The following is a 27,244-nucleotide window of genomic DNA, read 5'->3' on the forward strand; positions in this document are numbered from 1 at the left end:
GTTGGGTTTGTGTCTGCCAGTTCTGTGCGATATTTGGAAAAATGGGGCGGGTGAATGCTGGGCTAGTGCCTGATGTCACACCTTGTGCCACAGGTGACGTGCCTTTGCAGCAGCTGCCCCTGCAGTGCCAGGTGCCAGGTCTGAGCAGCCACCCCCACCACGGCTGCCACAGACTGATGGATCGTTTCCTGTGTTGCAAGAGCCTGTCTTGCTTTCCCCATCTCTCTTTCTTATGCTGACTACAGGTCACCGAGATGGCTGAATACTGAAATAAAAATCCAGCTCTTACTTAAATAATCTGTTGAGGGGTTATTTAAATGCATTCCCCCCCATTTTTTTTTTCCAGATGGAAAAGTTTCTAAAATTTTCTTTCTAAAAATCTATCTCAAAATCTGAAGTGAACTTACGGCAACAATTTCTAAATTCCAAGTTTGCTATAAACTGAAGTTCAAGCAAAATTATGCTGTATTCTTAAATTATTTTCAAATATTGAAGAGTTTAAAAAAATGTTCTATTCTTTAATGACAGCAGGAGTAGGAAAGAATAATCTCTGCCTTGGGACCAATTCAAGTAACATAAAGACATCAGGCACACCCTGTTACGGTGTTACAGGCAAACTATTATAAAGGTTTTACAAAGGTTAAGTGTGTATTACCTGACAGCTTTTAGCAGCATTAGAGGTGGGGCAAGCTGGATGAAATTTGCAAAGCTAATTACATTCAATAATTTCATTAGGTGAGATCTAAATTTCATGTTGCATTCTGCTATGCAAGCTTAAAATATGTGTCAGTTGGACCTGGCCTCCTTAATTATACTAGGTTACAGTGAAGAACACTTTCTTAGGAAAATAATTGCTTTACATTCTTGATAAAATGGTAGTAAATGAGTAAATATTATGTAGCTGCTTATTTAGATCACAATTTAAAAGAATTACTTGAAACATCATGAAAATCTGTAGAAACCAGTTATAATCAGTAGAAAAGATCAGAATTTAATTAAATTGTGGACTAAACACAGTATTTACATCTTTAATGTCCTCTGACACACATAATAAGGAATTACCGTAGAAGGTGGGGAATTTTTAGGCAAATTCAATTTACGTATCGATGAGTCACGCCTGGACCTGCAAAAAATTCCAGAGTTTTCTAATTGTAAATAGGTCTGCCAGGAGTCACTGATGGTAGTGCTGGCTTTAGATTTCCATCTCCCACCAAATCAGAGCTGTCGAAATTAAGACAGATCTTACTTTTTGACTTAAGACTTCAAATGTAAAGAAAGTACTCATTTTTTTTTCCTTCTTTTGGAGACAAACACTAGGAAAACACTGCTAGTGCTGTAATGTCATCCACAGAAGCCAAGTCACACCTTTGCACAAGACTAAGCATAAGTGATGCTCATGTTTCTCCAGGCACTATTTCTCAAAAGGTTACTAGATTTCCTCTTGGTCTCATTTTCGTGCAAACACCTCCTGTAAGCAGTGTGTTGGTTTCTACACCTCACTATTCCAAACAGACCAGAACCCCCACCTTGGGTTACAGTCAAGCCCTAAAACTTCAGCCTCAGAATCTAGACAAAAGGTCTTTTGCCCGCGTTTTGTTTTGTAACAAGCATGAATATCAGAATTTTAAGACAGCTCCCTGTACGTTTCAGATTTTGAGGACAAGCACAGTGCTGTTTTTGGCTACAGTAAAAGAAATTAAGGGTATCAAATTACTTAAAAAGATAAAACTCTCTGAACAGGCTACTTACAACTGACATGATCCAAAGATTTCTTCCTTCTAAGAACTACAGATGTCCCTCCAGCTGTAACAGTGCCAGGAACTATATTGTGCCTTTAAATCTTTGGGCACAAAGGAGCTGCAACAAGGTTCTTCCCAATCCACTCTTTCTTCCCTCTGTTTGAAGAGTCAAAAAATACTACAGTGTGTGACAGACATAAAAGCAGCACTGGCTGCAATAAGTGGCCAACAGGTTACACTAACAGAAACACTTCATGTGTAGCCAGTATCTTCCAGCTGGGAAACGCTCCCAAAAAGGTGCTAGCCAGTGAAACTGAGAATAATCTCTGCAGATCTTTTTACAGAGGAATATGTACTCTCTTACAAAGGAAACTATAACCATAACCAAAAAATATTTAGAGTACTCTTCACCAAGCTGTTAGTGCAGGGGTACTAAAATATTTCTATTAACATGGAGAAAAGTGAGAGTAGTGAACTTGTGAGGCTAGAATTTTATTGTTCATAGGTCAATACATAAATATAACATATTTGCCAGAAACTGAAAATATGACCTACTTACATTAGGTCAAAATTTTCATGGCCCAAGAATTCCCCCTTTATTCCAACATACAGCAATAGAGTCTGGAAAGTATAAATTTCTTACTGTTAAATCAATTTCACTGTTAGGGAACATTTCTTTTTGACCACATTTAATAAATCAATTTGGAGAAGAGTTGAACAAACTAATGCACTCAACAGTAGGACAAATTTATGATCCTAGGCTTTACAGCATGCCATCCTGAATTCCCAGTTTCTGGGCCAATTGTACAAGCATGCAAGAGATGACCACTAGGAGCTTTTCTGGACAGTACAGGAATTTAGCCACCAGAAGAAAGACACAGCTATATTGCCATTTAACAGTCTTATAAATCTAGTGTCAAAATAAACTAGCTATTATAGCCAGTCAACATTAAAGCAAGGAATTCTCATGTGCACTCAGAAGGAGACTGAAGTTCTTATGGGACAAATGCTGCATAGTTCCCGTATCTTGTCTCCTTTACACTTTTTGGTCATCTAACCTGTCTAAACCTGCTTAATCTTTTCTGAAATTTCTGCCCAGGTCAAAGTCATGATTGCATTTAGGGCCATATGCAATTTATTGACTTCTTCTGAAGATGCCACTAAAAGAAAATTTATGAACCTTAACAAAAACTTGATGCATCTAAGCAGCATTTCATGAAGTAGCTTGCACCCCTATCTGCCTATGGGATACCAGTTCAAAAATTACTTCCTTTGCTATGCAACAACAGTTAAAAAAAACCAACCAAACAAAAAAGAAAGTAAGAGTTGAACTGCCATCAAACCCCTCAAAAAGCAGGTAGGACTATTTTATTCATATATTAAAAATAATTTACTTTCCCAAAATAATGTACAATTAGAAGAAGCAGTTCAGACTATTTTAAACACAGAGCTGGAAAGTGTTTGAAGAAAAACTAAGACTGAATCACATTGCACTGAACCAATATGCTGAAATGCTTTAAAATTCTCACTTGGAGCATTACTGCTTTAATCATGAATGTTTATTTAATATATGCACTAGGTTGGCTGTCAGACAGTTGCAAAGTTGAGTCTCTGTTTACTTTTTCCTGCCACCTCCACCACCTGCAAGCATGGTGGCCACCCGAATGAAGATGTTCAGTGTATCAGTGTAGATACCCAGGCATCTAGGAAACAAGAAATTACAGTTACTGCTGTTGAACAGACACAGAATCATTTGGTGTTTCACACCATTATACTTCATTTTAAGAGCCTGCATGAACTATCTTTACAAAACCCAGCTATGACTGCCCTCGGTGCTTTGTATGTCAAAGAACACCTGTGGTTTGTTCTACCACCTCTGCCAGCAAGAACTATTTACAGAAATCCTAACAGAGAGTATCCTGCTCTCATTCAGGAGCCTCTGCTTTTATATTGAACTTTGATCTGTTTATCTCCAAGAATTTTCAAGAACATCAGTACTGCTCTACTTTAATTAGAATAAAACAGAACCAAAGGAGGTAAGAATTCACCTAGCATCAGACAGACATTTACGAGAAAGTTATTTCTTAGTCAGACTTGGTCTTTACTGAAGAGTCAATCCTTCCTTCCCTATCACACCATTGCAGCTTTCTTATTTAGTGACAAAGACTAATAAATATTAAATGACTATAGGAAGATTAACCTTTTTGTCTCAGCTGATACTGACAGTTATTTTCAGAAAGCAGGTATAAATTCTGCCAGCAATGCTTTAGAAAACAAAAATACATTTTAGAATGTATTGCTGGAGGCATGTGACATCACACGCTCAATTCTGTTTCTCACAACGATTTCAGTTTTAACTTCAGTAGCTATTTTCTCACTGTTGTTTTCAAACCCTGTGATTCTTCACATTTAACAGCAACACGCTTTTGAACAATAAACAAAAGGCTACTTTCAAAGCATACTTCAATCTAACTTGAGGCCACTTCTTACCCAGACACTGAGACAGAGAACACTTACGCATTGATGGGGTCGTATTTAACCACTCCGTAGAAGGGCAGAGTTTCAGCCCGTTTGACCACCAGCTGTGTATCATAGAGCAGGAACATGCCAAACAGCACCAGGCCGCCATAGACCGCTACCGAATACAGCCCGGCGCCAAAAGCAGAGGTGGGAGGCAAGAACATGGATCCTGCAGAGGAATGTACAAAGGTGTTAAAGGTAAACCTGCTGCTCTTGAGGTAGGTCAAACTCCAGTCACTGGAGCACACATTTTCCAGTAAGCGTTCAATTCTCAGTTTGTGGCGTGGGTTTGATACCAAGAGCTTTAGTATGCACACTGAAGATGTCACATACACAACCCGTTCATTTTGAACATCCCAGGGAACTGTGCATTGTTCTTCAGGTGAAAGTACCTAACCTAAAACACATGAAGGAAAACAACTGGATCGAGAACTAACATCACACTTCCCTACTCACTGGCAGTATCTAAAATATAAGGCACCCCTATTGGCTGTTTGTCAGACTAACATCTGCCAGAACCATAACTTCACATTCCTTTTCAAGACCAAATATGACAGAATATTTTCTGCTGTGCTAGAGTTGCAAAGGCTGTATTTAAGGCAAATCTTCACTGGGCAGACCTGACTACAACAATGACTAAAACACATGAAGGAAAACAACTGGATCGAGAACTAACATCACACTTCCCTACTCACTGGCAGTATCTGAAATAGAAGGCACCCCTATTGGCTGTTTGTCAGACTAGCATCTGCCAGAACCATAACTTCACATTCCTTTTCAAGACCAAATATGACAGAACATTTTCTGCTGTGCTAGAGTTGCAAAGGCTGTATTTAAGGCAAATCTTCACTGGGCAGACCAGCCTGCAACTGTGAGCTGCACCGTAGTAGCTGAAGTTCATAACCTACTTTATATGACAGTACTGAAATAGTATCTTACCAATTGAAGAAGCAATGACAAAGCCTAAGCCAATGCCAAGTGGTGCTCCCATGTTCAGGAATTTTTCACTGGGTGCACACATGGCCACAGTTGAGAGCCCCCCAACAATTCCAGCAGTGTACCAGGCAGCTCTGATCAGCAGAGGACCACCAAGGAAAGCCAGAGGAGCCACCACTGCACCCATGACACCTAGGCAAAGCAAAACAGAACACATGTAAACTTGGAATACCACATGCCAAACTCACTTGATGTTCATCTCCAGCCAGATGGCATGGCTCAAACTAATCCATGCACAACAAAACACCAATGGACTTGATTGTGCTCTTCTCTAAAAGGGAGCACAATAAATTAGCAACTGTAAATTCCATTATGCACTTTTATTTAGCATGAGAACACTTAAGGGAACTCATCTTGGGAAAAAAAGACTAACAAAAGTCAACATATTGATTGGTTCATAACAGAGCTGGTAAGAAGAGATATTTAGCATGGACTTATCAACTACATAACAGCATTACGAACATGCAACACTGAAAAGCAGGACAGATTTCTGATAGAACAATTATTTAGGCAAGTAAGTCAGATTTTTTGCTAGAGGCTTGTAGGAAATGTGCACTTAGCGCATTAATATCTCATTAGGTTGTTTCACTTAATAACAATCACTACCATAAAACATACTTTCTTCTTGTGAGACATGTTAGCTCTGGAGAGGCAAATATGATTCCAATTCCCAATATCCACGTGTCTTTTCTAAACTACAAAATATTTCTATCAAAACAGTTTTGAAAAATGAGAGCCATTGTTATTTGAAGTAGGTATCATTAGTGAGAAATTGAGATGCATGTCCATCAGATATTTTAGCTGTGAGTACAGATCCAAAGTAAACTAATAATAAAATCTCCTTTTTTTTCTAGTCAGGTTTCAAACGCCTCCAATCCTGCACAGCTGAGGAATGGTTACTGTGGGCAAGAGCACCTACAGAAGTGGTAGTGTTAGAAAGTGGTCACAAAACCAAAGCAGCCATGAAACCATCTAGTTCCATTTTCAGTGTGGAGTATATATACCTCAAGTTTAACTTGAGCATGACTTTCAGAAGACTGTGAAAAAAAATAGAGTTCTGTAAAGGACACTTAAGACATCTTTCCCTGACATTCAGGAGTTTTCTCTGATCTCTGAAAAACCTCGCGCATTAATATCTCATTAGGTTGTTTCACTTAATAACAATCACTACCATAAAACATACTTTCTTCTTGTGAGACATGTTAGCTCTGGAGAGGCAAATATGATTCCAATTCCCAATATCCACGTGTCTTTTCTAAACTACAAAATATTTCTATCAAAACAGTTTTGAAAAATGAGAGCCATTGTTATTTGAAGTAGGTATCATTAGTGAGAAATTGAGATGCATGTAAACTAATAATAGTTACATGTATCCAAAGTAAACTAATAATAAAATCTCCTTTTTTTTCTAGTCAGGTTTCAAACGCCTCCAATCCTGCACAGCTGAGGAATGGTTACTGTGGGCAAGAGCACCTACAGAAGTGGTAGTGTTAGAAAGTGGTCACAAAACCAAAGCAGCCATGAAACCATCTAGTTCCATTTTCAGTGTGGAGTATATATACCTCAAGTTTAACTTGAGCATGACTTTCAGAAGACTGTGAAAAAAAATAGAGTTCTGTAAAGGACACTTAAGACATCTTTCCCTGACATTCAGGAGTTTTCTCTGATCTCTGAAAAACCTCAATTCCCCTGAAGCAGTATATAAAAATTTACTTTCAAGCCGGAGTTTTGTTAAAGTAAGCATTTGGTCACACTGAATCACAGATATCTCTACAACAAACACTAAAAACCACACATACCTGAATGCAACATCCACGCCGCATGTTTAGCTATGGGATTATGTTCATAGGATATGGTCCTGACCAACATTCCAGCACCAATCATGGCTGCAAAAGTTGCACCAATTGCCTGAAGAAACAGCATTACAGAGCTCAAGTTAGCAGATGGACATATGGTCTCTGCTCTAATCTCCTAGTCTAAAAGTCAACACTGATTCTGAAAACAGCAACCTAATTCACAACTGGAGGGAGTATTCATCCATTCTACGGTTACAATCAAATCTTTGCAGATTTTAGCTTGCAGTAATTTTCATTTATTTTTATTCAGTTTTCTAGAAATCCAAATTTAATGATGAAGTTGGTAACTCTTTTGGCTGTGTAAAGTAAGAAAAGGGAAACCCATGGTCCTGCCCCTCACTCTCATTAAGGTACCTGAAATGTGTTAGCCCTCCTTTTCTTGTACATTTCTCCACCCAAAACCAACACTAGTTTACTGGCTTTTGCTACCAATGATTTTTTTTAACCTCAGTGCCTTCTTACTCATGATTCCAAGCAGAATCATTCAACATCTACCCAACTGGTCAGAACTGTACCACTTTTATCACCGATGACGCTTTATCAAATTCATCTCCCTAACTGCATTTAACTGTTACTGTTTCACTGCACTTAACACACTGAATGCATACTAAGCCTACCAGTATTGCTTCAGCCCTGACAAACAGAGACAGCTTTCGAGGTGCTGCATGGCAGAGCACAGGGCAGAGTAAGAATGCACAGAGACCTCAGTTTCTAATTACAGACAGCAACAGAAAACTTGCCATTTTTTTTTAGGTAGCTATTTCTAAGAGGTTCTTACTTGCATATATATAGCTGGTAAGGCAAACATAGTGGTTTTTGCTCATGTAGTTTATCTTTGACAAACCATCAAAACAGTATAGAAAACACATGTCAGAATGTGACTAGAATCACCAAATCTTACATCATGAAGTATCATGAGGATACCTGAATAGTCTTTATGGATAAGGACATTAAGGTAGATTAAGTTTTGCCTTACTTTCCACCAAGTAGTTATAATTCTCGGATTTCTTAATATCAGCCATCATTTGGTAGCATTCCTCAGCAAATACTTTTATTTTTGCAACGAAGCTTACCAGCCAGGAGCCCTTTGTCATGAGGTTCATGAGTGCAGGAGTTCTGCTCACTGCTGCAGCAGACAGAGCTGTCATGCCAATGCTGCCCGCGAAGTACATGTATGTAGACTGAATTCTGTCCTTCACATACTGTGGCCAAATACTGAAAAATAAGCAGTCACACAGAGCTGTGCAGTTAGCAGGTTCAGAACACAGAGCAGCTAAAAACACAATCAAGCTGCCAAGTACATTTACATCCATGGATATAAGGGAGGTTTCATTATAATGATGAGGTCTAGCAACTTCTGCCATGAGTTTACTTTACAATGGGGACTGAACTTGCCAATCTTGCTGATTTAATCTAATGTTAACTCAGTAGAAATACTGAAAATTACAAATGCTAACTAATTCAATTCTAAGCAGGAAGCATGCATGGAAAACAGAGTAATGAATATTTTTAACTACAGAAAAAAAGAAAGGAATGGTGTGTGTATATAACAAACTGGTTTCAGGTAAAAGGTCTACAGAATGTGTACCGGCACTGAGCAGCCTGCTGAGCAGCTCACAAATTGCTGAGTCATAGTGCACATGGTTATCTGAGACCACAGGACACAAACGTCGTTTTGAGAGCTCTAACAATAGCAACAGACCTACACGTGAGTGAGTTTCTGCAGTATCATTTGCTCACACTATAGAAAGGAAACTGTCCCGGCTAACACTAAATTTAAACAAAGTGCATAGATTTTTCCCACTTCACTCTTTTGACCTGTTATTCAAGACTTGTGCAGAAGAAAAACCTATGTCATAGACAGTTCTATCTATGACAAGCTTCTCACAGACACAAATGGCACATGTTCAGTATAAATGCAAACTGAAACTTCCAAATACAAATGCAAAATAAAGCAAAATATCCCCAACACATATTTCTCCCAAACCCATGCTTATTACTACCTATCTTTCAAGTCTAACTATACAGTTTTGCCATTAGCCAGGGGTTTTTTTTTTGACCAAGAAGCAAGTCACTAAAATTTTAAGAACACATTTATTATATCAAAGCTTATGCCAAAATACTGTGCTTAATGGAGACTTTTTTAACAGCTGTATTAAAGTTGAATGAACAGTCTCATAAGAACACCAGGGAAACTGGCCTTAGCAATGCTTTTCAGAAGACCACACTTCCTAAGTTATCTGGAGCACACCTCATAAGACAAGTTGATATACTCTTCACATTAGATTTAGCAAAACAAACTCACTGAGGTTACTACTATCCATTTAAGGCTGAATAATTCTAATTTTGCTTTAAAAACCTGCAGAGACACAAGTGGGGGTTTACTCTTCAGAGCTTAGAAAAACCAAAGCTGAGTGTACACTGGGTGATGGCAGCTAAAGAGGAGATTTGCTTCACTGAAGAGGTAAACCCTCCTACTTACGCAGCCCTTTCGATAGCCCCAGTCTCACTGGACATGCCCATTCCATAGTAGCACAGGGCTCCCAGGCCAACAGCAGCCCCTCCAGCAAGAATGAATTTCCCCAGGCGATCAGCTGTGTAAAGAAATCAAAAACACACTCCCATTAATGCTTTTTCTTGGATAGTTAACAACATCCTCGTGTGAATTTTGATGTATCTGCAACAGCTGCTCCACTTTACCCCTCCTTCTAAAAGCTTCACTTCATTTCAAGTCAGTTCACTACCAGTTTCGGTAGTGAAAAGCATATTTCTTCGAGGAAGTTTTAAGTTCAGGTTGAAAGATTTTCAGTATTTTAAGCAGAGCTCCTCTACCTTTAAGTGCAGCTTCTGCAGATGGCTCAAATGCTGCTTCTTTCACATCCTGGCCAAGTTTTCCACGCCTTGTGCCCATTCTTGCTCTGGTGGCATAACTCTGTTAAATTCAAAAATAACATAAGAAATATTTAATGAAATAAAATAGAAGATAGTCTTACCAACTTACTTGCTACACTTAAAATTGTTAATTAACCTCTTATTAATCTGTCTTTACCTTCATACATACAAAGCAACTGTGCCCAAGGAAAACAAGTAAGCATTAAAGATGAGGAACCTTTGTGAAAAACATTCACATATTCTAGAAGTAAAGAACCAATTGACCATAAAGAACCAAATTCACCAATGCAGTGAATTCCAGATGCTGAAATATTCAGACTGCATTTCTTCTACTTCAGTGCCACTGTACTAAACACGGCCACAAGCCTCTCTATTAGATATAAAAACATAATCATTACTTTTTTGTTTTGTAAAAAAGCCTTGTGCTTTCGACACTAAAATACTCTTTGCTCGCACACTTCAACGTAAAAAAAAATTTCTGCACAGTACTTTTGTGCTATTTTACAGACACTAAAGCTGGAGAAGCAACACAAATTTCTTGCTTTCAAGTCTAACCTTGATTTATAGAACAAACCTTGAATGAAGGCCTAGAAACTCAAGATTTTTAAGGTCAACAAGCTCCAAGTAATTATAGTATGCTGCTCAAAGTCTGAGTAAGTTGCAAGACCAACAGAGAACACACTCATATTTAAGTTCAAGAACAACTTTATGTTTTCTTACCATTTTTTACAGGAATTTTTAAATTAAAATTGCATCTGAGCAGTCAAGGACTCACCTCAAACTGTGAGTTTGTTTCAACACTAGAATACAAAACCTACAAGCATTGCTCTCATCAGGCACCAGAGCACTACAATTCAAGGGGTTTACCAGAGCCCTTGACTTTGGTTGTGCTTGGCAGCAATGAAATCCAGCCCAGAGCTAGACACACAAACCCACTACAAACTTAGAATGCTTAAGAGGAAAATACAAAAGGGGTGAAGAATTTGCCACTAGCACTTTTATCAGGATGGGAGAAGAGCAACAACAGCCCCTAACAGTTGTGAGCTGCAGGTCTGAGACATCCTCTCTAATAACGAGTAAACAGTGTCTCAGGATAATGACAGTGTGGTTTTTAAAAACGCTGCTTAGATCTGTGACTATCCTGCCATAGCTCAGAAACTGCCCTAACCTACAATACAGCTCGAAACACACATTGGGACTAAAATAACTGAAAAGAAAGTGTTTATTTTAATGTTATATTCAAGACTCTAACCTGGGAACAGGGAGACAGGACAAGAATCTCTGCTCCTCCCACCTTACCTAGTAAAGCCTGTCCATACCTAACTACCTCTTTTGCCCATTAATTTCAAGACACAAGTCAGTCACTGAAACAGAAGATTTCAATTATTCTGCTCCAAAACCCCTGTGTTTTGACTGAAGAACATTTTTCCTTCAGGAAATTAGAGCAGGTACCTCAAACAAGCATGCTCATTCAGATCAGGTACTCCATACAAAGTGATTCTTTTAGCAATACACTGAACCCTCTAAAATATGTGCAGTCAGGGCCATCAGAAAGAGCATTACCTTACCTGGCTAGGCTGCCACAGCCTGTATGCTTTTATGCTGGAGCTCCTCAGGGCTGGGGAAGCCTGAGTGATGGTGGGGCGGATGGTCTGGCACGGCAGTGCCCGCAGGCACACCAGCCTGGCAGCCAGCATGGTTGCTGAGATAACTTAACACACTGTGCTCCTGCAAATGCACAAGAAAATGTATTTTGCTGTTTTGTTACATGGTTTTTAGACAAAGTACACTAACTACTTACTCTCAACTACAACAGAAATAATAAAAACCAACCAATCAGAGAAAATCTGTAGTAAAAACAGTGTTATCACCGAAGCACTGTAATAGGAAGTAAAACCTTCTTAAATATACAGTTTAGCTTTGCTTTACCTGTATTTATACCTGAGTAAGTCTTCCATCAGAGACTTCTCTCTCACAATTAACTCAAAAACAGGAGCATATTCCACTTTTCATATGCACAAATTAAATCAAGACCCTTTGTGTACTTGTGTTTGAGTTACTTCAGCAACTAACCTTCGTTTTGAGACACGACACTGCCTGACTGCTCTGCTCTCCAAATTTACTTAAAACTCCATAGAAATATGAACCCAAATGAGCAAACAGCACAAGATGTATAGTGGGAAATAGTCAGAGATTTTAAGCCATCCTTTAAAGGATCAGGTAACTTTATGGGCACAGCATTCAGTCAAGGTCACAGCCCAGAACACAGGTTCAGATCATCCTAAGCAATTGCGACCAGAAAACAGTGACAGCACCAGTAGAATCAGCCTGTGTGTCCCACTGGTACTGAAAACTGCCAGCTCACTGCCACCAATGGTGTACATCACACAAAGAACCCCTAGGCCTTGGAGTCACTTTAACGACCTTTAATAATAATTACACACAACCCGTGATATCACGGAACACCCCAACTACCAGTGCCTTGTATCAAATGACCAGCCGTACCTTACGCGTGCAGCGATCACATAAGCTAAGAGTATTCTAAAGACAGACAGGTTTAAACTCGGGTGAGGAACAAGCACGCACAGCACCGGACAGCTCGCATGAATCACAGAGGAGTGACTGAGCATATAACAATCCTGGCAGTATAGAGCCCCTTTGCTCGGCAGCAGCAATGAAATGCTGCTTTTGTAACGGGAAGGACTCTCGAGGTACGTCCCGACCGTGCCATACGCAGCTGTCCCGCGGCGATGACACAGCCTGCGGGAACTCACAGGGCCGACTCGGAGATTTTAACTTTCCTTTTCGGAAACTGGCATTTAGAGCAAGGTAACTTCAAGTGTTTCATCAAGAGCAAGGAGGGCGGAGAGCCGAGAGCTAAAACCAGAACAACACTCCCACACATTAACTGGCAGTAGCGTAACGTAGCGCTGGGGAGTCACTGCCGCACCACAGCGCGCACAAACCCCTCCCAGCCCCGGCAGGGCGGCGCCCGCCTCAGCCCGGGCCGGGCCGGGCCCTCTCCGGCTGTTTTCCGCCCCCGCCCGGCCCCAGCCCGCCCCGCACCTGCCCCGGCCCGGCGCGCTGCCGCCACGTGACCGCGGGCCCGTGGGCGCCATTGGGCGGCGGGGCGGTGACGCGCGCGCGGCCGCCATCTTTGGCCGGGGCGGCGATGGTTCTGGAAGCGCGCGGGCGGCGCGCCGGCAGGGGGCGCGCGCGGGGCGGGCCCGCCCAGGGCTGCGGGAATGGCCGGGGGGCCGTGAGGGGGGAACGCAGAAATGGAGCCGTACCGGGGCGGCCATCGGTGTTCTGGGGGTGCAGCCCGCCCCCTGACCGTGCCTGCACCCAGCTCATGGCCTCTGCCCCTGTGCATTTCAGTCTCGTCCTTCCCAGCGCGTCAGACAGCTCAGGAGCTGTGCGTGTCCTCCCTCACAGCACAGCTCTCCCCCTCTGTGCCCCCTTTGGAGTTACACCTCTCTTCCTCGTGGATATAGTGCATGCTTTGAGGCTGGTGCTCACGTGCCGGATGGGCACAAAAAGCAGCCTTGTGTATGTAAATTACGGAAGTGGATGCTGCCGGCTCTAATCCCGGCCTTGCAGGGGTACTCCACAGCCCTTCCCGGGCTAAACATTCCGATTTGGGCTGAGCAGCTTCCTTCCAGCCTCACTCCAAATGGATCTCTGAAATATTTTCAAAGTTGAATCCTAAACTGAGCCTTAGGAAGGACAGAGCAACACTTCCCTGGACTATCACATCCTCAAGCTGATAGCAAATTTTGTTTGTGAGCCCCTTTCCAGCTCCACTCTCCAGCCACAGCTGTGTAGTTTCTTTCAACCTTAACACTACGTATGGCCATGGTTCTTCACTGCCAAGTAAAACAGACTGTGAAGGGTCTTGAGCAGGACCAAAGACAAATATAATAAAAAAGATGTGTTGAATATAGAATTAAATCCAGAAACAGAATGAAAGTTACAGATACACTTTTGAGAAATGTGAGATTAGCCTTTCTGTATCTCAGAGCCTCCTTGTTTAAACTATAAGAAAAGAAATACAGTGACCTGCTAGTTCACAAAATGAAAGTCAAAATAAGAGAGACCAGATATGGAAGAGGTCAGAAAAGTGTGCCAGCATGGAAGAGCATGAGGAAGAATTTGAATTTATTCATGACGTAGAAGAATACACAACAGAAGGGTGGAAATTCCATCAGAGGAGTCTAAACCTACTGGGGTTTGAGATCTGATTCTTACTTACTCTGACACTTGTTTGCTTTCTGTTGGAGTAAGTGAAAATCCAGAGCTTTGGTGTCTATTGTATTGAGGTCTCCTAAACACAAGGAAAAAAAAGTCAGGTTTCAGGCCATGAATATGTTGTTTATTTAGAGACTTGTAGTGCTTATTTCAGAGTTTGTAACACTCTATAATTGTTAGGTACTAAACGATTCATTATAATAATTAATATTTAAATTTATAATTAAGTTATTAATAGTAATAATTTATGCAAGGAATCAAACTTACCTCTTTTACTACATCATATAATCATGTAAAGAACTCTCCTGAGACTTTCAAATAAGACACTCATCCCATATTTCCCCCAAACTGTTTCTTAAATAGATAATTTTGTCAGAAGCAACCCAAATCTACCCACGGCCCACCCTGCAGCAAACTCAGCTGCAGAAGCCTTCTCACAGAAGCTTGCCTGCTGAGAGATCCTGCTTTGCTCCTCGATGGCGAGCACCTGTAAACGCTGGCCAAAGGCGTGTGTGAGCGGGCAGCACGGCCTCTGAACCCCGAGCTTTCTCGGTTGGAAGCAGCAGCCTGGATCCTGCCTGGGCTGTCCCCGCAGCTCTCTCTGGGCAGGACTTGGATCCCTGTGCCACCCGGCAGAGCTGTGCTCTGAGCCCTTGGAGCTCCTGCCGACAAGAGCAGGGATAGCAGAGAGGCCTGGCGGGGGGACAAATGCCCCGTCCAAGCTCTGCTCCTCCCTGGGGCCCTGCTCAAAGGCTCCGTGCATCCCCCCCGCTCTGGTGCTCTCAGCGCCTCTGTTCACAGCCTGCCTGGTGGCACAGAGGTGCCCTCAGGTTTGCAGTGGCACAGAACTCCAAGGCGTGGGTGCTGCTATCCAGGGGGAAGACCGGCTGGAGAACTGGGCGAACAGGAAAGTCGCGCACCTCAGCAAAAGGGAGTGCAAAGCCCTGCCCCTGGGCAGGAGCACATCCACCAGCACGGGCTGGGGCTGTCCAGCTGGAGAGCAGAAAGATGCAGGGACACTGAGAGTGTCCCCAGGGCGAGTCGCTGCCAAGGACAGAAGAGAAGGCTTAGGGCACTTTATCAGTGTGTGTAAATAGCTGATGGCAGGGAGCAAAGGAGCCAGACTCTTCTCAGTGATTTCTGGTGACAATAGGCAATGGACATAAACTGAAATATAAGACTTTTTTTTTAAAGTAAGAATTTTTTAGTGGTTTTTTTTTTTCTTTTTTACTGCAAGGGTGGTTGAACAGTGGGATGGGTTGCTCAGAGCATTGTGGAATCCTTCTACGGAGATTTTGAAAAGCTGACTGGACACAGTCCTGAGCAACCTGCTTATGCAGGAGGGTTGGCCTAGATCATCTCCAGAGGTCCCTGCCAACCTCAGCTATTCTATGAGTCTCTACAAAGTACTGATGATTCCTGAAGGATCTGAAGCACTTCTGGCTTTTTTAGGATTGATATGCACCAATAAGAAGTGTTTGGAAAACAGCAAACAGTTGTAAAAAATGTTATTTTCAAAGCAACAAAAATAACAGTAATAAAAAAGAAATCTCATGAAGATGCTGGCTTTTGAAAACGGGTGAACAATTCCTTCATAATCAAAAGCATAAACAGGAAAGCTTGTACTGAAAACTTTTACTTGTATGTAAAAATTTAAAAAATTTTTTTTTCAATAGGCCATGTTTTTAACAACATGTTTTACATGTGTTGGAAATCTTACATTTCTCTAGAGAAGGTCAAAGAGAGATCTTTGATATAGATCTTTAGAGTTTGATATAGATCTTTGATGTAGATCTTTAGAGTTTGATATTAGAGGGTTAACTTCTAATTAGAAATTCTGCAAGATCAGAAAATGCCATTATGAGGGGACTTGAGTATCCTGAGGGAAGTGTGAAGTCAGGCTCCAAACCCGGCCTTTCTTCCAGGCAGGAACCAGGTGAGGAACAGCCCTTCTTCACCTGCTTCGCAGCCCTGCTGGTTCCCAGCAGTGCCACTCCCATAAATGGCTGATGCCAGGGCTGAAGGGATGGTGGTCTCCAACTGCAGTGCCCAAAGGGAGAGCTGGTCTGACTGCCTGACTCCAAAAGAGACTCATCCCATCTCTGCCCCAAGTCCTGTGGGAGAAGCATCATGTGTTTTCAACAAATAAAGTTTCAGAGGGAAATAGTTTCTGAAGGGATTGTGTTGCCTTGCCCTGAAAGTGAGGACCCCAAGTAATGCCGGCATTTTCCAGGAGACAGCACGGGGTGTGTGTTCAGCCATGCACCCTGCCTTGCCAGCCACCTGCACTGGGACAGCAGAAGCACACTTACATTTAGTTCTCTGCAATCCTGGAAAGCCACGGGAGCTGCAACAAGCCCATTATTGTGCTAATAAATAGGGTCAATGTCAGTTTTGAAGCTTACGCTTTTAACTTGGCAGCTCTGGCACCCTCCTGCAAGAAAAAACATCTCAGTCATTCACATGGTTGTGTTCATCAGCAGGAAAGAAATAAATCTGTACTTAGCACCATTTCTCCTTAGGGTAAACTTTGCCATTGAAGTTTTTAAATTAGCTCTGAAGAAAAATATTTTGAAGGTTTTCTGGCTGTGCTGACTCCAGCACTCCACATCTCTCCCAGCAGATTACAGGGGACTTTTGGACTTAATCTGTTGCTGGTATTCATGTGACAAATGAATATTCATTAGGCACCATGTTCTCACTTTAGATTAGATATCATTTAACACTGCAGTGGGGAGGGAATTTGGGGAGACAGTACTGATGACTTTCTTAAAGCCTGGCAAGAAAAAAATGCCATTAAATAGAGTATTACTTTACTATGGAAGAATAAGTCCTTCCATACAGGAATTTGTGCACCAAGAACAGTGCCAGGAAGGAAGCAGTGTCTGTATTTTCTACAGGTGTGATAATTTTCAGGGTCTTGGATTATTTGGCCAGATCTCAAAACATCTCAAATAGACAGCAGCCTCATTTCAGTGGTACTGAACTGTGCTGGCTCTGAGCTGTCTTCCCTCCTTTCTGTTGAGAAGTTTTCACCTTGTTTGTTTTAAAAAGCATTGGACTTAAATTTGTACTGCAGCTTGTATATTTTGAGGACTTTCATGTATATTTACATTAAGCAAAAGTAATTCCAGCCTGGAATTGGAGAAGGGTTGTCTGCTATAAAGAATTTTATATGTTTTATCTGTTACTAAAATAAAATGAATCCATCATGGCAGACACGTGTGGTGTCAAATAGTGTCTTCTGGGCTATTTAAGGGATAGCTGGATATTTTTGTCTGTAAAAATGCTGTTTTGAGCACAGGAAAAATATCCTTTAATTACTACAGATATTTAAAAAAATTATATATACATTTGTATAAAAAATCGTGTAAGAATGGAAAACAAACTATTTACAGTCTCTGCATCAGACTGAAAAATCAAACAATACATCTCAAATAATAAAAATAGCAATTGTTTAAAATGTGTATTTTCATACTCCTAGGGTGTTCTGCTGTTGTCAGTATTTTCATGACAAACAGTGCTCTGAGCACACACAAGTTTGCTTTGCAAGCACTCTGCAAACTTCAAACTTACAACAGAAAAACTCTTTCAGGTAGAATGTGTGGAAACCTGCTTGCCTGGGAGCTTTGTGGGAGAAACAGGTTCTGTTGGGGGTTTCTTCAGACAATACAATGTTTTCCTTCTTGGGCGTGCTAAAGAAAGGAGCATGGCATCAGGCTATGTTGATAAAGAAGCTTATGTTCTTCAAAGCCCTAAGGGGGATAAAAAGTCTAAACATCCACCATATCTACTGAAAAATTCCTGCATTCAGTTTTTTGATTGTTCATATTTAGGCCACGTTTTTAGAAATTACTTTGTTTTTCTATTTTCTGAGAGGAAACGTCACTCAGGTTGTATTGAACATTCTTCTGTAGGTTTAATTCTCTATGGCCATATCAATAATCCTGATGAAATTGTGCCTCTAATCAGCATCTGCTCCCTCAGGGAAGAGGCACAGCCCCCTTTGCCTTATTCGCAGTACCCCTCGTTTGGCCTGGCATCCCCATTTCCTCTTACTCTGGATCTTTTCCACGTGCCCACCTGGCCTTTTCTCACCTCTTGTGACGTTCCCTTGGTCACAGTTCCAACACTCTTCTGCCCACTGCCAAACCTGTCATGTTTTACCCTTGCTTTCACTCTGTCCTTCCTCAGTTCCCTCCCCTTCTGCACTGTCCCTCGTGTCCCAAGCCAGCTGGCATTCATTCTGGCCTCTACAGTTTGTAGCCATTTAAACCAATGCCTTTTGTCCTGTCAAATGTTAATGCTTAACTTTATCAACTACTAAAATAAACTTCTAAAATCAGAAGCTTGAGATCAAGACCTGTCTTCACTGATTATATATTTTGTGTCTCATTTGGAGAATGGGGGCTAGAGAATGCATTTCTATTCCCTGATTTAACAAGGCTATAATACATGAAGGTAAATAAATTTGGATGTCAAATCACCAGTTCAGTAAATAGCTTAAGCTTGTCAGTAACTATGTGAGTAACACTCCCATGTATTAAACTCAGAGTAGATGCTCAGAACTTGTTTCTTTAGTTACTCAGGAGAAGAGCTTTGGTTTCTCAACTGCTCAGAGATAAATGAAGATGAGTGCTTTGGTGAACAAGGACCTGACATTGTTTGGCTATAAATGAATACATGAGATAGAACATTTTGTTCACTCAAAATTCTATTTGAATAAATTGTACATAAAAGGACATTTATTTTTCTTGAACCCTGTTTTAGAGGCTATATCATGAATTATTTATCTACATCAGACAATAAAAACCACTAAAACAGTTTAAAAATATTTTTCAATGAAAGGGTGAAATCTACATTTACAGCCTGAGACCTCTCAACCTCCAAGAAATTGCTATTCATTTTGTTTAAATACAACAAATACTAATTTTCCTAAGTGCCTGTGAACATCTATGCTGCAGCAAAAAAATGACCCAGGGCTTTGTCTGAAATTGCTGTTTGTGCTTTCTAATTACTTTTAACATGCAGAGCACTGTTCTTCTCTAACTTCTTGGAAAAAAAACTATTTGAAATTCAGTAAGCTTTGATTTAAAGTGATTGGTTTCCACCTGGATGGAGTGAAATTTTCTACTTGCAAAGTTTATTAGTACATTAAAAGATGCAAATTAATTCATAATTCTTTCAGCTCATTCTCTTGGGAACAATTATACAAGGAAATTATTAATGTACAAGAAAACAACAGTTAAAAATCTCAAAGGGCAACAGAGGTGCAGAATATATAAAAGCATTTAGACCTAGCTAATAGCAGAACTCAGTTATAATAATAACAGTTCATAAACCAATTTTAATTTTTCTCTATTTGTAAACTGATAGCAGCCACATGGTGCAGACAGGAAATCAAAGGCTGGCAAAAGGGGTTTGCAGTCAAAGGCCCTGTTCTCAGTGAAGGGCTGAGGAAGCTCAGTGTGAAGTTTTGAACTTGTGCTCCCAGGGTTTCCAAGGATCCCAGCCAAAGGTGAGGCATCAGTGAGCTCAGCTGTGCCCATGGCTCTGCCCACACCATCCCAGGGGACTGCAGAGCAGGCTGTCATTTCAGTGTAAGCCTCAGCAATCTGATAAACAAGCCCTGTACTTTCCATCTGGATAATGAAACCCCCTGGGATCCAAGCAACATCTGATGAAAAAAGAGCAAACAGACTTGCTTTTTAGGCTTCTTTGATCCACCTATTTTTTGTCCTTTTATTTAAGGTGTTAAACAACTCAGCTACTTTCCATTTTTCTTTTCATAATCTATGCAGCACACTTTTAATATTACATATCTGATGAAAATTTCAAATATTTTTACAATCAGAGTCATAACAGAGTCTTATCACCAGGACACCTGTAGTGACTCTGGGCTGTCTGCTTGCAGCACTCTCTGACATATGGCTGTCAGTGAAAAGACTGAGAGGGAAACACATGCTCTCAAAATATTGTAAAACACTACTGAGAGAAGCCTGTCCTAAAGAGCTTGCCCTTTTATAACTTCAAGCCGAGCCACATAAACACAATAGAGATCAAGCTTTGCTGACATAGTTTAATACACTGGGACAAGACAGAGGCTTCACGTGAACTGAGAACAAGGTTATGTTATGGAGATGCAGGACTAAAATAACTTGTATTAGACTTGCTCACACATGCCTTTCTCTACAGACTCTAAGGAGTACTGTTTACAAATAAAAAATGTTTACATGTGAAAGAATATGATGCTCTACAAATATTTCTCTCCATTTTCAGAATAGCATAAGAACTGAAATAATAAATATCTAAATAACGTGGATTGACAAAGTGAAATCCTTAAGAAGACAGAAATCCAGGTTCTAAATTCAGCAATATTTATTGAATTTTCTTGTGACAGTCGGCCACTTCCAAAACACCGTCCCTCAAAAAAATTCCCAAATTCCAAAAGAAAGACTTTGTTTTGTTGATGCATATAACGGAAAAGATAAGTTTCCACATGTTAAAAAATGGTAGTGTTGAAAATGCTGGATGAATTCCTGTTCTGTTTTGCTTTTGCAGTTGCATGACTAATGAATGTATTTGCTTTTGCCAAGTGAAAATAAGCTTCCAGGGAACAATTCTATTTCACAATTCAGCTAAAACTACTGAGAGAAATCACTGATTATTACCCATCTAATGCCATCACTCTGTGTATTTAGAAGAACATATGGACTCACTGGAAAAATAATTAATGTAACACCCCTGTGCAACTCAAATTCCACTAGCCTCGTTTAACTATTTTGTTCTCTGCTGATTTCTGCTAGAGACTGAAATCCCCATGAACTGAGAGAGAAAGAGGTGTCAAGGAAGAACAGGAAGAACATTTCTGAGTGAGAATACTGACAAGAGGCCATTATGGTTAAACAGATTTCAAATGAAAATTCAATTATTTTAAAATGCAGACCCATTTTTTTCCCTGAGGTCGGAACAATAACAGTTATTTTTAATGTCATGTTTATTTTTGCCCTTAAAAAAACACCACAACACCAAAAACCCCAAAGCCACAATATAGAAAATTCCAGAGAAAGGATAATGTCCTATGAAGAGGTCTGTGATATGCAGGGGGCAATAAGAGAGTAAGGATAGAGAAGGATTTTTATAAGCAAAATTTTCATCCTCCTAGACTTTGCTTGAGGCTGTGAAATGTGAAACAAGCTGATGGCATCAGTTTGATTCTGAAGGGTCATGTACCTATATGAGGAGGCTGTCATTAAACTTAACTTGGGATGGCATTTCTGTAACTTTAAGGACAAATAGGACAGAGCTAGTCCATGTCACCATTGAAGTGATTTCTTGTAAGGCTAGCACCAAGGTTCAGTGCCTGAGATCCCTCAGCTGGTGCCTCTGTGATATGCCTCTTTGGCAGCAAACCAACAATGTCAGCCTAGCATAAATGTAAGTGCCAGATCCATTTTTTCCCCTTTGAAGTGCACAATCCTAAAGGATCGGGGCAAAGCCCTGGAGAAAACAATATTGAAGTTAAATATCATCATTGTTCTCAAGAAATTACTTTAGTAGCTATTCTAATTAATCATGGTCATTCCCTGTCTGAATAAGGACAGAGAGAAGAAGTGTCACATAAGGACAGTCTTTCAGAAGGAGTTTTCCCCCTTTAGACACAAGCATAGAGGCTTGACTTAACATCCAAACTCAGAAGGCTGCAGATAAAAAGGTGAGAGCTCCTCTAAATATCAGGCTCTTGTTTGGTTACTGTGTTTTGGGGATTTGGCCCTTAGCATTGTCGTCATTCAGAGACTTGCTGCTGATTACTACCAAAGCAAAAGCTGTGCTATAAAAATGTGAAACTGAGACATTGAAAGAAATCACTGTAGAAATGCAGCGATGCCTCATTGATCCAGCGAATTCACTTAGGCCACTGAAGTGTTCCCACCCCTGTCATCAAAGCATTGCTCATCTCCCAGAGGTGGCCAAGTGAGACATACTTCAGGTGGTGCAGTTTCCTTCCCAGGAACCAGAAAGCAAATGAACTGAAATTTTGAACCTCAGCATGAAAGATAATCTTTTCTTTGAAATGGATATTGCTTAAGCTGTGATGAGAAATAAGAACGAGTGGCGAGCAAGTGCAACTAAATATCTTTAGTTTTAAAGATATTTATGGGAAGATTTACTTATTGCTAAATGATGGAGAACAGTTACAATCTGTTATAGTTAATTTACTGCTAGATAAGTGAAAATGTGCTAAGAGCAGCACACTTGCTAAATTAAAGCTCACTTAATGATTACACAGCACTTGGGAATAACATCTAGTTAAAGAGTAAGCAGTAATGGATGTTTTCTATAGAATAATTCCTTTTGGGAAAATAAGACAACCAAAGCCCTTTACATTTTTGCTCACAACTAAAAGATACAAAATACCAGAAAGAAGGGAAGGAGGGATTTCCTGTTTTAGTGAATGCTGCAGTACTTACTAGGGCTACCATGAGAAGGTTACTGGCTCTGACCCTCCACCCTATTACAGTGGTTTACACTGAACTCAGTATTATTATCTTGCTGCATCACTCTACAACAGACTGAAAGAAATCAGATAAAATCCTGGGCTGGATACTACCTATTATCTACCCCTTTATTATTTTTTTCTTGTCAACAAAGTATCTGAAAAAGTGATTATTAAATCAATAGTAATAACAAAATCCCAAGACTCAGAGAAAAGCTAGTATTTTCCTCTTTATGGGAGTGACAACTTTAGCTGAATCAGGGTTATTCTTTGGGTGTGGAGTAACCTTGTCCTGGTTTTACCCCAGCCATCGGCCAAGCACCACACAGCCACTTGCTCACTTCTGGAATAGCAGGACTGGGGAAACAATCAGATGGGTAAAAGCTGGAAAACTCATGGATTGAGATACAGGCAATTTAATAGGGAAAGTAAAAGCCACACAAGCAAGGAAAGAAAGAACATGGAATTAGTTTAACACTTCCCATGGTCAAGCAGGTAATCAGCTATCCCTGGGGAGGCAGGGCTCCATCACACCCAGCAGTTACGTGGGAAGACAAACACCATCTAAATTCTAAATATCCCTCTATTCCTCCTTCTTCCCTCTACTTTAAATACTGAGCATGTTGCCAAGGCAGTCATTCAGAACTGTGAATGTGGCTATACCCTCATCTATCTCCTTCTCCAACATGGTACCTCTTCAACAAAATGTCACCTTTTTGCATCAAATACTTCTGCAAAAGAACTTAATAAAACAAAGAAGCCTCTACAGCAATCCCAATATATAAATGTTTGGTATAATTTTTGTCACTATCTTCTTACATAGGAGCTCTGTAAAAGCATTGCTTCTGTAGTTCAGGGGCCACGTTGTGGCCATCCCACATAGCAGTAGGAGTGGCTGGCTGTGGTTCAAAGCTCAGTCTCCTGTGGATGGCTTTGCTAGAACCTGCTGGAGCATAGCTTGGTGCTCAGATGAGGAAAGGTTCAGTTTTGGGACTATCAACCCTTCCTGTGCTAACATGGGATGAAAAGCACTCATAGCTGGGGAACTTCCTGCACAGTCTTTGGGTGTGCCAGAAGAGCTCCACAGCACTGTGGAGGGCTGGAGTGAGTCTCCACTGTGGATGAAACTCCAGCTAAATTATCCCAATCCACAGCTATGAACCAATGCTTGCTTTTTGTCACTGGCTGTCAGAAATCCCTGCACATCCAGGCGAGCAATGACAACTTGAAAATGGATCTTAACTCACTGTGTGCATTCATATCTCTGGCACTGATGGTGATGCTGCAGCATCAGATCATTATTTTTCTTTTTATACACATGCAGTAATTGTGTGCTACTGGCCAAGAAGGTTACAAACATATTCACTCATTTTTAATGATCCTTGCTCAGAATGGGTAGCGCCTGGGATCTTAATGAAGAGCAGTATTCTCTTTGTCTCATAAGAAATCTAAAGTACATTTATTTTGTGGTTTGTAGTATGATCACTAAGAAGGCTGGAATTAGTGAAATTACTATATGATTAAGGGAAAAGCATTCTAGCCTTTTCTGCTCATTAACAAAGGAAGACTCTGTAAAGAAGATTGATAAAAAGTTTATGTTTCTTTTCATGCAGACACCACAGGTAAGGAATCTGAAAGGTGCTCTGCACTGATCAAAATAAGAGCTGCCAAAAGTTGAGAAATTGTCCTGTGGAGAGAAACACCTTTCATCCATGATAAATCATAAATATTGGAAACATGCAGTGGTTTTTCAAACAAGAGTTCTTAATAGTATTAAGGACCTGCTCATGCAGGACCCATGCAAATGTATGTTTGCAAAAATACTTTTAATTTCAGAATGTTGTCCTCAGATATTGTGTTATTTTCTGGCTGTATTTGTTATATCCTGAAATTCTTTCAACTCAGTGTAGACTTTTGCATTTAAGATGAGGCCCAAGGACAGAACCTTTCATTCTCCTGTCCTGTGTGCTATGACTTTTTACTTATTTGAAGTGGATAGAGCTTTCTGATGATATAAAGGCAGCTGTGTTTTTTGGGTTTATAGTGGAAAGTCATTCCCAGCTGTAACTGTGGAGCAAATACAACCTGCACATAATAATGCTGCTATGTAATTTATTAATCTAAAATGTTCCAGCTTGCTACAGATACCCATAAAATCATATTAATGCACAGGCTCTGAAGGGCATATTATGTAGAAAAGCTATACAGTAGAAGCTGCTGCCCATGAAGACGTAGTATAACTAGATAATGTGCTTAATAGTATTTATTCATAAAAGGCAGACTCTCCTCTGCAGTTTCAATCTTACAAATAATTTAGCATGCACCCAGGAAAGTTGAAATATCCTAGAAGCAAAAAAAAAAAACCCAAACTAAACCAAACAAACATGCAAGGAATTGAGATAAATAATGTCCATATTTTTGAACAGGAAATAAATGCCAATGCGCAGCTTCTAGGTAGGCTAACTATACCTTCTTGTCTGTTTTCCTAAAACTCTAGGTCTACCCATTAGCAAAATGGCACAATGGACTGGTGAAGGTCAAAAATGTATTTGAGTAGCCATTTTACACAGGTTTACTGAATTTCAGCCTGAAAAGGACTTCTGTACAACACAGACCCTAACATCTCAAATTATTTCACTATCAGCTGTGGAACTTCTGATCAAGGAGAACTCTGGATTTTCCTTTAGGAAGACACCCAGTCTGTAAAGGGTAAATGGCTGCACCCAGATTGAATCTGAGTCCATGCAGCTTCTAGGTAGGCTATCTATACCTTCTGTATCTGTTTTCCTAAAACTCTAGGTCTACCCATTAGCAAAATGGCACAATGGACTGGTGAAGGTCAAAAATGTATTTGAGTAGCCATTTTACACAGGTTTACTGAATTTCAGCCTGAAAAGGACTTCTGTACAACACAGACCCTAACATCTCAAATTATTTCACTATCAGCTGTGGAACTTCTGATCAAGGAGAACTCTGGATTTTCCTTTAGGAAGACACCCAGTCTGTAAAGGGTAAATGGCTGCACCCAGATTGAATCTGAGTCCATGGCTGAAATCATAACTGTGGTAAATGTATGGGTCACTTCCAGTCTGTGTCTCTAGTTTGCACAGAGAATACAAAACTCTGCTCCCATCTGCCTTCAACTCATTTTCTCCCTCTCCCTATTCTCATAAGCCCATGGAACCTTGCAAGTATTTGATGATGTATCTTCAGGACCTCACAGTGTAATTTGGAGTATTTCTGCAGAACACTGCTGGGCAGCAACAAGGATACTGATTTCTGTGGCAATCTCCTAGAATAATTCTGAGAAAATCACTGGAGGGTGGGAATTGCTAAAGGAACCCAAAGGAGCTGGAAGCTGCTGAACATCGAGGACAACTGCTTATATTTGTTTCCTTTGGCTGCCTCTGCCTCACTGTCTACCATAGTAGAAATGGGATTTAGTGATAACTCCTTTTAACATGAGCAGAAATAGTTGATTGTAAAAACAAACCAAATTAAATATTCAGTAATAAAATGGTCAAGTCACTAAATAATGCATCCAGCTGGCTCTAGTGCTTGACCTTTGCAAAATTCCTTGGAGGTGAAGTGCAAACTAATTTTTTTTCCCCTGACGGTGTATTCCTGGGGAAACACTGCTATGAGAACTCTGTATTTCACAGGGAATCAGCTAATTTTTCAGCTTTAATTATGCATGTTCTTCAGTGGGTGGCCTTCTTCTTTCTTAGTAGGTACTGAATCAATACCCTGGCATAGTGCTAATGGGCACTGTGCTACTTGAGGTGCCATCTTTCAGAAAAGAGACTGAAAGCAAGCTCTTGTGTGTTTTTGATTTTCCTGGCTCTCATGACATTTTTTCCTTTTTTTTTAATAATAAAGGTGTTAGCATCAGTGCCTTGGCCAGGGTCCAAGCTGGATAATTACATTCTGTCTCCCTAAATTTTGCTTTGTGCAGTTTTAATTTAATATGGTGCCTTCTCCTCCTGCCCTAAGTTGTTTTGTGTCATTGCTGGGCACTATTAAATAACCTCCATATTTCCCCTGAGACAGCTGCATTTAAGCTGTGGCTACGGCAAAGCCTGTGCGTGAATTCCGTGAACCATTCCCAGAGAAGCAAACACAAGCTCACTTGCAATTATTACATGCCAATATTTACCTGGACAAACTCCAGCTTCTCTGCTCCCCTCCAGTAGTTTACATTCATTTGGAATTTAACCACCCAAATGAAAACAGCAGCTGTAGGGAACACTGTCCCTTCTCATGAGGTCACAAGGCTCATGCTTGGCAGGACATTTTCAGCAGGCAAAGTAGTTTTATCCTCTGTATGAGAACATAAGCTGCTACAAGCAACCTTCCTCTACAACAACATGTATATTATATTTAGCCATGAGCTGCAGAGGGATGCTGGGCAGGGTTATCCTGTCTCAGTTGTGTGGCTGACTTCCCATTTGTCCCTCTTGGAAGATCAGTTTGTCATTCAAGGGCAGCTGAATGGG

At 40.6% G+C, this 27,244-nt stretch overlaps 1 protein-coding gene across 2 annotated transcripts; it reads right to left on the minus strand.

Moving 5' to 3' along the window:
• Positions 1-2,215: 2,215 nt before the first annotated feature.
• Positions 2,216-13,098, minus strand: GHITM (growth hormone inducible transmembrane protein). 2 transcript variants are annotated; one of them, XM_041404838.1, is made up of 9 exons: positions 13,070-13,098; positions 11,572-11,731; positions 9,944-10,043; positions 9,594-9,705; positions 8,185-8,326; positions 7,055-7,163; positions 5,199-5,387; positions 4,257-4,428; positions 2,216-3,442 (listed from the first exon to the last, which is right to left on the minus strand). In XM_041404838.1, exons 2-9 carry the CDS (start codon positions 11,698-11,700, stop codon positions 3,355-3,357), a joined length of 1,041 nt encoding a protein of 346 aa, XP_041260772.1. In that variant the 5' UTR covers positions 11,701-11,731; positions 13,070-13,098; the 3' UTR covers positions 2,216-3,354. The 2 variants fall into 2 exon arrangements, with proteins under 2 accessions (XP_041260772.1, XP_041260771.1); XM_041404837.1 differs by lacking the exon at positions 13,070-13,098 and adding an exon at positions 12,509-12,895.
• Positions 13,099-27,244: the final 14,146 nt, after the last annotated feature.

Source organism: Onychostruthus taczanowskii, unplaced genomic scaffold (genome assembly GCF_017590055.1).
Source record: "Onychostruthus taczanowskii isolate IOZ18803 unplaced genomic scaffold, ASM1759005v1 scaffold22, whole genome shotgun sequence".
In the NCBI taxonomy this organism is placed as follows: Eukaryota; Metazoa; Chordata; class Aves; order Passeriformes; family Passeridae; genus Onychostruthus; species Onychostruthus taczanowskii.

What these genes read in the sequence shown, in the direction of transcription:
- GHITM (XM_041404838.1), bottom strand. Translation starts at nt 11,700, where the DNA reads ATGCTGGCTGCCAGGCTGGTGTGCCTGCGGGCACTGCCGTGCCAGACC. An exon ending in GGGGCTATCGAAAGGGCTGC is followed by an intron (nt 8,327 to 9,593) that starts GTAAGTAGGAGG and finishes CTTATTTTTCAG; the next exon opens with TATTTGGCCACAGTATGTGA. An exon ending in AAATACGACCCCATCAATGC is followed by an intron (nt 3,443 to 4,256) that starts GTAAGTGTTCTC and finishes CTTGTTTCCTAG; the next exon opens with ATGCCTGGGTATCTACACTG.